Here is an 11,574-nt window from a genome sequence, read left to right as displayed (position 1 = left end):
CTAAAGTGCTTGGTTTCTATTTAGGATAGGCTATGACAATGCGGCTAGAAGTCAAAAGTTATAGGCATCACGATTCAAACTGTAACACCCCGGGTCTACACTGTGTAATATTGTCCGCTTTGGGCCCACTGTCCCTCACGGCTTTAAAACGCGTTGTCTTGGGTAGAGGCGCTCTCTGGCCCTTCCTCCCCCAAGCCCAATATTGTCCTCTTTGGGGCGCTCTCTAGCCCTTCCCCTCAAGGCTTTGTTCTCATCATGCGCAGCGGAAGCAAGCCCATGTAAAACGCGTTACACAGGATAGGCCACCCAGGCCTTATAAACTAGCCCAGAACTCCCCCCCTAAGCGATGTGGGACAAGAGACATGCCCCCCCTTGCCATCCTAGAAGCCTGCCAGGAGCCGCTCCTTGTCCAGGCCCTCTGGCCCCGGCAACCACTCCCCGCCCTCGTCGGACCGGGTCGTTACATTCTCCCCTCCTTCGAGCACAGCGTCCTCGCTGTGGCCCCACACGCGGTCGGGAGTTGGCTCTGATACCATTTGTAAGGACCCGGGGTCTACACTGTGTAATATTGTCCGCTTTTGGCCCACTGTCCCTCACGGCTTTAAAACGCGTTGTCTTGGGTAGAGGCGCTCTCTGACCCTTCCTCCCCCAAGCCCAATATTGTCCTCTGTGGGGTGCTCTCTGGCCCTTCCCCTCAAGGCTTTGTTCTCATCATGCGCAGCGGAAGCAAGCCCATGTGAAACGCGTTACACAGGATAGGCCATCCAAGCCTTATAAACTAGCCCAGGACTCCCCCTCTAAGCGATGTGGGACAAGAGACATGCCCCCCTTGCCATCCTAGAAGTCTGCCAGGAGCCGCTCCTTGTCCAGGCCCTCTGGCCCCGGCGACCACTCCCCGCCCTCGTCGGACCGGGTCGTTACACAAACCCATGAATTGAGACCCAGGGTTCATGTGACTAGTCATTTCATAATGTCACCATTATGTTTTGCATCAGATTTACCATGTTATGCCTCTAGTGATTATTGCCATGTCATAACATCTCATCGTCATGTCTTGCATCGAACTTGCCATGTCCTGTTGGCTATGATTATTGACATGTCATGTTGTTGAAGAAACATCCCTAGGAATTTTGATTATCCCAAAATTATCCTTAATATAATAACTATTATGATAAGTGCATATGTTCGTGTTGATTCTTAAAGACTTCGTGATATCTGTAATGTGACTTCAATGGAAGAAGATCGTAAAATGTCCTTGTTCTACCTATTTGCAAACAGAACCAATTGATTGTGATAATCGGTTCATGATGATGTTGATGTCAAACGTGAGAATATTAAGTCACTACTGATGCTGGTATAACGACCATCTGAGGATGTTATTTCGAGTGTTTAAATATAGTCGTTGATAGCTGGAACAGCATAGCAGGAGAATTGGAAATCGTTAGAGAACTGGAAATAGGTTTTGTTAGAACTGTCAAAGCAACCTACAATGTGGCAGCAATGGTAGAAGCTATTTCAGGAAAGCTTGCTAATGTTAATAGAAAAGGACTGCATTGACAGTCTAGCTTCAAAACAGCAGCTCGCAAAAAATCCTAACAGTTTCTTGCTTCTCAACTCTATCTCCAACGAGAAGATTGAAGATGCCTATATAAGACAAGATTATTGAAGCCAAAACGGTTTAGACAAAAAACTTAGAACAATTCGAAACTATTCAATACCACATTCTGAGCAAATAGTGTTTCATACCTTTGAGATCTCCATTGTATTGTTCCTGCCACTTTGTAATCTTGAGAAAATTAAGTTTACAAGCTTGATAGCAGCATCTGAGTCTTGATAGTGTGATCTATCATCTGATAGGATATCTTGGTGATTACTAGTGCATTCTAGCCTAACTTGTGGCCATTAGTTTGGAAAGTGGAAGTAGGCTTGGTGATAAAGGCGAGCCACTATAAGTTGTTATGAGCTTTCTTAATTTTATCTTTATCTAAATTGTAGCACTTTAGCTTCATCTGATCTTGTTAATATCAGCTTCTCTTGATTTCCACATATTAGTTACTGATTTTCGCATAATTTTTAAAGTTCATCAAAACAACCTATTCACCCCCACCCTTACTCTAGGTTGCTTAGTTAGCCTCAACACATGTCATGTCATTTCATCATCTGTCTTGCATCTGTTTTGGCTTGTCATGCTGCATGTGATTATTGCCATATCATGTCATTGTTATGTCTTAAATCAGATTTGTCATGTCATGTTGCATGTAATTATTACCATGTTATCTCATTTTATTGCTATGTTTTGCATTAGATTTTCCATTTTATGTTGCAAATGATTATTGTCATGTCATCTCATTTTATCGTTATGTTTTGCATCGAATTTGTTGTTTCAAGTTACATGTAATTATTTTCATGTCATGTCATCTCACTGTTATGTTATGCATTAGATTTGTCATGTCATGCCGTATATGATTACTACCATGTTATGTCATCTCATCGTTATATCTTGCATCTGATTTTCCATGTCATGTTATATGTGATTTTTGCCATGTCGTGTCATTTCATCATTTTGTTTTGCATCAACATGTCATGTCTTTTTGCATATTATTGTTGCCATGTTATGTCATTCTCACTCATTATGATTGACATTTGTATACACACTCACACACATGAACCGAGTTATGCCACTATATATAAGAAGATGACTTTGTCAATCGACAATGAAGTATAATAAGTATTTTGGGGACATTTTAAGTTGTTTTTAATTTTAAAAAGCAAATTGATGAATGTTTTAGAACTTAACAAAAAAAAAAGAGTTGTGGTACCGAAAGGGCGTCATGTGTTGCTAAGCCATCCCACGCTAATCGCAACTTGAACCTAAGACCTCAAGTCTTCATTTGACAAGTTACTTCACACATGCATATAGTTGGTGGACTTTCCCATCACTACCTTGGCCCATTGAGTGTCCAGTTGACCTAGATTTACCTAAAGTGATTGGTTGTGACATTGTTCTGATAGTTTTTTTACTCAAATTACGAAACAAACTTAAAATAGGAAAACTACTCTAATTAGGCTACTTAAACCAGGAAGAATATTATAAATTAGGAAGCCAACACTAATTAGCAAGCCAACTTAAATTAGGAAATCTACTCAAATTGAAAAATCTACTTAAATTAGAAAGCCTATTCAAATTAGGAAATCTACTTGAAATAGGAAGCCTACTCAAGTTATAATAAAACCTACACTAATTAGGAAATCAACGTAAACTAAGAAATCTACTCAAACTAGGAAACCAACTTAAACTAGGAAGACTATTCAAATTAGGAAACCTAATAAAACTAGGAAGGCTACTCAAATTAGGAAACTTGCTTGAATTAGGAAGTCTATTCAAATTAGGAAATCTAAATGGGAAAGCCTAATTAAATTAGGAAACCTACTTGAACTAGGAAACCTATACAAATTAGGAAACATATTCAAATTAGGAAAACTACTTAAATTAGGAATTCTAGTGGAAATAGGAAGCCTACTCAAGTTACAATAAAACCTACACTAATAAGGAAACTAATGTAAACCAAGAAATCTACTCAAATTAGGAAACCAACTCAAAGTAGGAAGACTATTCAAATTAGGAAACCTAGTTAAAATAGGAAGGCTACTCAAATTAGGAAATTTACTTGAATTACGAAATCTATTCAAATTAGGAAATCTACATTAATTGTTAACAAAATCACTAAAAATATGAATGCAAACTCGACAATGCAAACTAAACTTAAATTAAAACAAGATTTACTAATTTCATCTATCAAACATCTACATTGGAACGAGTTACAATCAAGGCGATCAAGATAAACAAAAAATAAAGCAAGATATAACATCAATCTACAGCACACTAATGACGAATTGAGATCAATTACGAAGGTTTGTGCTCAAGATAGAACTTTTAAAACGTGAAGTATAACTTTTTAAACATTTTGTTTTTCATTAGAGAAGTTCTTAATATGAATAATTTGACAATCTGAAAAATCAATAAATAAAGAATAATAGGGGTAGGGTCTTATATTGCACCTAAATTGGACATTTTTATCATTTATCTAATTATATAGGTATTTCAAGATAGATTTGTATATACATAAACAATTACTTTCTATCATTCCTTTCCAAAATATGCATAAATCTGATTAGAGACTTATTACCAAAATATGAAAAAGATGCCTAAGGATTAGAGATTTCCAACAATTCCCTTATGATGCATTCTTATGGATGATAAGATATCCACCAACTCTTGCTAAAAACAAAAATACGAACATTAAGGGTTACCAAAGGAAGACATAGAATCTGCTCTAAAAGGAGAGTAAAATATATGTTATTGGAAGATAATTTTGAAGAACTCATATCTAAGCCCTCTATAAATAGAGACGAGAAAATAGAGAAAAGAAAAAAAAATCACTTTGTTTTACTCTCAAAAAGATTCTACACAAATAGCTTGCTCACCTTTTTCACACCACTGCGGTGGCACAAAAGTGAAGATTCCGACAATGGAGGAAAGCTATCAAGAGAGGTAAATTTACATTCTTAGTGAGTTTTATTCAACACATATTAATTTCACTCAAAAATTTTCACCAAGTTTCATCCCTTTTCTTCAGCAAACCACAAAGTTTCGTCCTGAATAAACTGGACAAGTATAACAAACTAGATCTATTACTCCATTTCTTGGTACACTCCTAAATTTACACATTTCGATTGAGCAAATCTGAATGAGGAAGTTGAAAACCACATAAGGCACATACACAGCTTTTAGCGCAAAAAAACAAAGAAGGCAGTGAATGATATTAAGAAAGGGAAAGAGACGAAGCATCAGACTCTAAATATATTATCTTGATGAGCAACCTAATTATGATTTAAATATTTTTCGCAAAATCAAGTGTTAGGTGCATTGGACATGCAATATCATTTTAAATCTAAGTTGACTGATTTCTAGTCCAACCGATTACCATAATCTAGTGAACTAAAGTCGGAAAATGTCCTCAGTTGTAAGTTAATGCACGACAAACTGAGAAACCAGCGAAGAATAATGTTGGATAATTGCGTTGTAGGAAACTTGCCAACTATTGAATTGGTTCGTGCTACATACAAATCTAAATAAATGACGCAGAAATAAAGTGATCTGCTTCATGTGAGCCAACAATCATATGGCTTATGGCTAGGTAGAAGCAACAAGGATGCATAATCACAGTTACTGAATTTGTTCATGTTTGCCATAAGCCATATGATTGCGTGCTCGCGTGGCACGGATCACTTTATTTCTGCATCATATATCTAGATATGTGTGTCGCACGAACAAATTCAATAATTGGCAAGTTTCAACGCCGTTATCCAGCATTATTCTTGGTTTATTTTTATGTTTGTTGTGCATTAATTTACCATCAGAGTACATTTTCCAACTTTAGCTTGCTCAATTATGGTAATCAGTTCGATTGGATAACTTTAACAAAGGATTCAGTTAACTTAGCTTTGAAAATAATATCGCGCACATGATGCGCCTAACATTGCGACACTGTATTTAAATTATGTATAGGATGCTCATCCAAATAGTTAGTTCGTCTCTCTTCCGTTTCTTAATTTATTCATTGTCTTTTACTTTTATCTTCTTCTTTTTTGTGTGCTAAAAGTTCTGTCAATGTGCCTTGCATCGTTTCCATCTTCCTCGTTCATATGACAATAAAAACATGTAAAACTAGGTGTGTACCTAAAAATGAGGAGAAATAGGGAGAAAATAACCAAAAAAATCCTAAACCTATTGTAGTTTTGCCAACTAAAGCCTAACCGTTTTGGCTATCGCATCTATATATCAAGGCGGATATAACGAATGCTTTGGCATTCAGGCTAGGGTTCGATACGAGCGCGTCGGACCTCAATCAGGATGTCTTCAACCCGTGTACTTTAACTGTAATAATACCCAATCTTCGCTTTGCTTAAATTTATTGGTTATTTCTAACTCACTTGTATTAACGCACTTCCTATCCACTTTCTCCCGATAGCATGTAACCGAAAACCATCGTCAGGATGTTACTATATATCTAAAAACATTTCCTCCCTTGCTGTTAGATGCATGAACAGTTAGGAATATCAGAAAGTATACCTGAATTTCATGAAATTATGCATATGATCTCTATTGTTTGTAACGGAGTTAGAATAATTATAATATCTAAGCTTGTCAGTTGCTAGAAAAGAATTGATAAATTGAAAGTTTTAGTGGAAATAACGGTGCAAGCGTTGTGTGGTATATTTGGAGTACTTGCATGGACTAAAAGTATTACGTCGTTTTGCATCTCATGAGGGCATGTTTTCCCCCACCCGGTACTCTGATTAGCAGGTCACAAAAATACCCATATCTATTTTTCGTTAAGTGTACAACTAGGTAATGACATAATTTGTAACCCATCAATCAAAAGGTATGGTTGTAGAAAGTTTCCTCCAATCAGGAATGGATTAAAATATTACGCATCTCATGAATTATAAATAGTTAGTAGTATCGTGCGCGTTCAACTTTTCTTTTTTTATTGAGGATACCCACCTTAAATAGGTAAATGGTTTTCACGGTAAAAGTTTATTTTTTGTATGGATGACTTGGGTTTAGAAAGCCAATCCTATTTATGGATGGATCAATCTTATTAAATTATATCTCGAATTTGAGCCCATACATCATACTTGACCAAGTTATTTTTTCGCACACGCGAAGTAATTATATGTACCGCACAAAATGACCGAGAATTGGACTATTTCTTTGACTGCGCATGAGAGTAATAATTGAAGTTTGACAAATCCTCTGCACATGGGTTTATATAAGTAAAAGAAAGTGGAAAATTGAAGAGCCCATATCTCTCACGACCATTTTTTCTTCACCTCATTAAATGCATGCACATGGTCATGTGCATGCATGCCCATGAAAATTGGAGGCGCCGCTGCTGCTTCAGTGATTTGTCTTGTGGACATCATTTATCTTTTGTTTTTTTTTTTTTTTTGGTAAGGAAATCATTTATCTTTTGTTAATAAATGAAGAAAGGAAGAAAGCAGAAGCTATGTTAATTTTTCTTATGGCGGTGCATGATGGTCATATGCACATTCCATTATTAATTGCATGGACTTCTGAAGAAGGGCGCCATTTGTCTTGTTTCTCCATTCTGTCGTCTATAAAAAGGTGGAACGCAGAGGACGTAGAGAAGAAGAGAGAAGAGAAGTCCAGAGGCGTCGAGAGCTCAAGAGAACAGAGGCTTGAGCTCTGAGGGACTTATGCGTAGAGAGTCCATTGAGTTGAGTTATTAAACACTGTAGATATTGAGTATATACTAGGGCTGAAAAATACTTGAGCGTGAATGATTCTAATCCTCTAATTCTCCGATTTATTGGTGGATTATTTGCCGATTTTCCTCGTGGACGTAGGTTCCGACGTTCGAATCGAACCACGTAAATTTCTCGTGTCCTTTTATTGTTTTTTTTTTGGTAACCGAGGATCTGCCACCATTCCCCGGGGACGAGCCCGCACAGGTAATCGGGACGCCTATACCTCGGGAGAGACTAGCCCAGCAACCCACCGCCAAGGCCCGCCACTTAAATTACGGAACCAAGCGGGGATTCGAACCCAGAACCTCTAAGAAGGGAAGGAAAGCGCCCACCAACTCGATCATGCGCAAGTGGGTCGTGTCCTTTTATTGTTCCTCATTTTATTTCTCTAAATTTTTACAACTCCCAACTTAATTGTAAAATTACGATCTGCTTCCGCCGCATCACCTATTATACAACAAATCTCTTCTGCACAGAGAAGGTGATATTGGAAACTACACGATCTGCACTCAGACTTGTTTGAAACAACGACGCACGGATGGGCATAGGATTTGCCTGCTGCTTCAATAGATTAGCCAAATGACGAACCTCTGATAATTGTGGATGACAACTTCGAAAGATGCTTAAGAGATGCCCAACGTGACGTGTTCGTTGCTAACTCCTGTCATTAAGTTGACGCATGTTATCCTCCAACTGGTCTAAAATACATTTGATTGGTTGCACGGATTGTTAAAAGACCTATTTCCCGAGGGTAGTTGCCTCCTGAAATACATTACGAGGCAAAGAAACTATTGGATGGAACTGGGTTGGTAAATAGAGGATTTAGGGTTAAAGGAACCGAAGCCTTCCGAGAAGTCCAAGGAAGCTAGTTCTGCAGGTGGGTGCAGTTGGGGTTGGACGTCTAATGAGTAGATGTTATTGGATAAGTTAAATAAACAAGAGGTTAGGCAGAAGAAGATGCAGAGCCTTATTGGGAAACTTGTAAACTCCTGTCAGGATTTTGGAGTGCGAGATCTAGATGAATTGTCCCTTATTGCCAGTGAAGAAAAAGGCGAGACAGATCTACACGTGATGGGAAAGATGGATTTGATGAATATGGAGATGGGGAGTGTTGAAGTATTATCTTACGTCGCTTGATAACGGGTCTTATTAATTTAAGCTTACGTCGCTTGATAACGGGTCTTATCAATTTAAGCTTTTTGGTTGGACATTTTAATTAGAAATCAGAGCTAGTATTATCCCTTTTGCAAGCGTTCACCTATCAATTTAAACTTTTGAGTTGGACTTTCTAAGAGGGAGAAAACTACGGATTGGACTAGTAAGGAGTTGGTTTCTCATTTTGGAAATTAATCTAAGTACTTAAGCGCATAGTATATATTTCCTAAAATTTATTTGTCCAGGTAGATGAGGGTTGCTGCTGGATGCTGCGGATGATGCGTGGGAGTCATCGAGCAGCTTTTGGTTATTTCATGAGTATGAGCAGGACTTTTTACTGTCAACTTCTAGGAATTTCTACTTATTCGTATGTGTTGTTACACAAAAGGATTTGGAAGTTTGTGATATTGGATTTGATGTGTTTTGTATGAATCTGAAGTTATCAGTGCTTATAGGATGAATGGGAAACTACTTAGAAATTTGGGTTGTGCATGCTGTATTTTCTGTGGAATACTATCAGAAGATGGATGGTTGACTAGATGACGGTTTGTTGTTGTGCATACCTTCTAGCGTCGAATCCAGCACGAGAAGACTCAACTTTCTAGCAACAAACGAAATTCAACCTTCTTGTGAATATATTTAACGTTCTAGCAATGAAACGAAAGAATCTGACTATATAGTTACCACATTATTTGATTGCAAGACTTATCTTTTATATAAGGGACCCACAAATTATTAATATATCCTGATTTTAATTATTAAATTAACATCCAACGGACTGTTCTCTTGCCAATTAGAAATCAAGCTTTTTAGTAAAACACAAATTTCATTATGTCGAGCATTTCTCAACCTAATGTCTCCTAACTGTGTCAAGAATTACAAAAAAAAAAAGTCGACATATACCTATAATATATATGTATATATGATTGTCCTCGTGGTTTTCCGTTATTATATCGTAAAATTCTGAATCTTAGGACAAATGCGCCATTAACCTAATAACCCATGAGTCATAATTAAGGGTGAAAAAGTTAGCTGAAGGGGATGATGAAAAGCAAATTCAACTGAACTTGATCACGTCAAGTAATGTCCAGAGGCTATTGCACACAGTAAAAGCATCTGATGAAGTCCCCTTGTCATGAAACATCTCAAATGCCATAGGCCATTGGCAGCTATCACAAAAATGTCTAAATTGACAAGCAATTAATTGTCAGATCAATTGATGAATAACCACAATGATTCAGCTAATGGAGTGAGAGATCAAGATCTCTTCCACAACCAACCTTCTTGACCTGTTCATGGTGACAAGGCACAAGTAAATATGCTCTTCAAGCTCCTCTAGCTGCTCCAAGAAACAGGCAGTATGGACATGAAACTCCTTCACAACCTCCCACATAATCTCACCCATCCTTGTGTAATTCCTCACCGCCATCCCGGCCCTCCATCTGCCATGCTCAACATCGTCATGCGATCTCCAGGCCAACCTGCTTACAGTGTCCAAGTCGTTGATCAGTATGAACACCCCTTTCGCTGCGACATCTAGCGGTGCACAAACTCCTTCCGTTGATGAGCTTTTCTCTAGATATGTTGATGACCTAATGGACTTCCCCTTCCTATTGCACATCCCAACACAGCAGCTTGCAGCCAGCCCCAGCACTGCCAACATGCCAACAACGCTGTGAATTGCCAGCACCAGCACGGCGGCTGTGATCACACAGTAGGAAACAATCAGCCCAAGCCCTCCGACCCTCTTGCAAGCCCTAGCCAGCTTCATTCTCCTCCGCATCTTCTTGTGCTTGGTCGTCAACTCATGAAACAATGCCATGTAATTGTCGTGCATGCCCTGGAACTGGACCCAGGTGATCGCCAATAAAGGGTTTGTCAGCGAGGCGAACGCAGACAGCTCTCGGCATATCAGATGGTTCTGCTCTTCCACGTGACTGGCATCTTCAAATACCATTTCTGCCAACTTGATTGCCCTTCCGATACTATGGTAATTGGTGCGAGTCTGGTGGATCCCCCGGAGGAGCAACTCACACACGTCACAGGCGTCCGAGCTCGCCTGGAAGTAGTCGAGAAGAAGATGATGGATATTCAAAGTCTTGATCATGTTCTCGAGAGTTTCCCATCCCGGTTCAAGGAGCGATTCCGAGAGGCGCACCATGCAATGGGCAGTGTCAGACAGAGAAGACGATGAGAGTGACCTATCAATGCTTGTTCTTCCAATCTGGGATTGGACTTTAGTACACAGTTCCGCGTAGGACTTGGTCCTGAAAGCTTGTGTATACTCTCTATTGACGATGCTCGACTTGTTAGAAAGGCTGTTTAGACGTTCCTTCTGGGACTCGCCTGTCAAACCAAAAAAATATATATTATATGATCTCATAACCATTTCTTAATTCATTGGGCATTCCTTTTTCAAGGAATCTTTTACGGCCATGTACTGTAAACCTCCGATCACCATTACGAAAGATACATTTGCTTGGCAAGAGCTAAAATTGCAACCAACCAAAGTTCTTATCAACTAATGGAAACTGCTTTTCATGTAGGATCTGCGACGACACATGAGAAAAACGAGAGTATACAAAACTCAAGAGTTCGTAGACATATAAGAGTTCAACACGAATCAGATCAACAAAGAAAACAACAGAAATGAAATACCGGGTGTCAGAAACGAAGATCGGAACTTGAGAAACACCAACTTCATGAGAGGAGCCATGCGATACTGTCGAAATTGCTGAGACTAAAGCTTGATCAAGGAAGTTATCAGTCTTTTTCCTTGCAAAGGGTTGGAAAGAGATCTCAGGAACACGAGAGTGGGGGCTGTATATGTAGAGGTCTCTGACTTGTAAGAAGAAGCAATTAATCAAGAAGCAACCGAAGAAGCCACGGTTTGGCTATTGTATCGAGCACCGCCTCAAATTTGGTTATTTTGTCGTTGCTCGCACGCTATCGTCCCTCACACGGTGTGTTTTTCTACTTGCCATGATTTTATTATCATTATTATTATTATTATTTGATCGAAACGTGCAATGCTTCGAAACCTATTGAGGGTGATTGATACCGATACGCGGGGTTGATCGTCTT

At 38.8% G+C, this 11,574-nt stretch overlaps 1 protein-coding gene across 1 annotated transcript; it reads right to left on the bottom strand.

Annotated features, from left to right (window-relative positions):
- Nucleotides 1-9,712: 9,712 nt before the first annotated feature.
- On the bottom strand, nucleotides 9,713-11,006 carry LOC130140864 (UPF0496 protein At1g20180-like). The gene has a single exon (XM_056321413.1). The coding sequence runs from the start codon at nucleotides 10,877-10,879 to the stop codon at nucleotides 9,728-9,730; it is 1,152 nt and encodes a 383-aa protein (XP_056177388.1). The 5' UTR covers nucleotides 10,880-11,006; the 3' UTR covers nucleotides 9,713-9,727.
- Nucleotides 11,007-11,574: the final 568 nt, after the last annotated feature.

The sequence above is a fragment of the Syzygium oleosum genome, unplaced genomic scaffold (genome assembly GCF_021117445.2).
Source record: "Syzygium oleosum isolate NSW1041296 unplaced genomic scaffold, Sole_v2.1 Sole_v2.22, whole genome shotgun sequence".
Taxonomy (NCBI): Eukaryota; Viridiplantae; Streptophyta; class Magnoliopsida; order Myrtales; family Myrtaceae; genus Syzygium; species Syzygium oleosum.
This window is presented reverse-complemented; position numbering and strand designations above follow the sequence as displayed.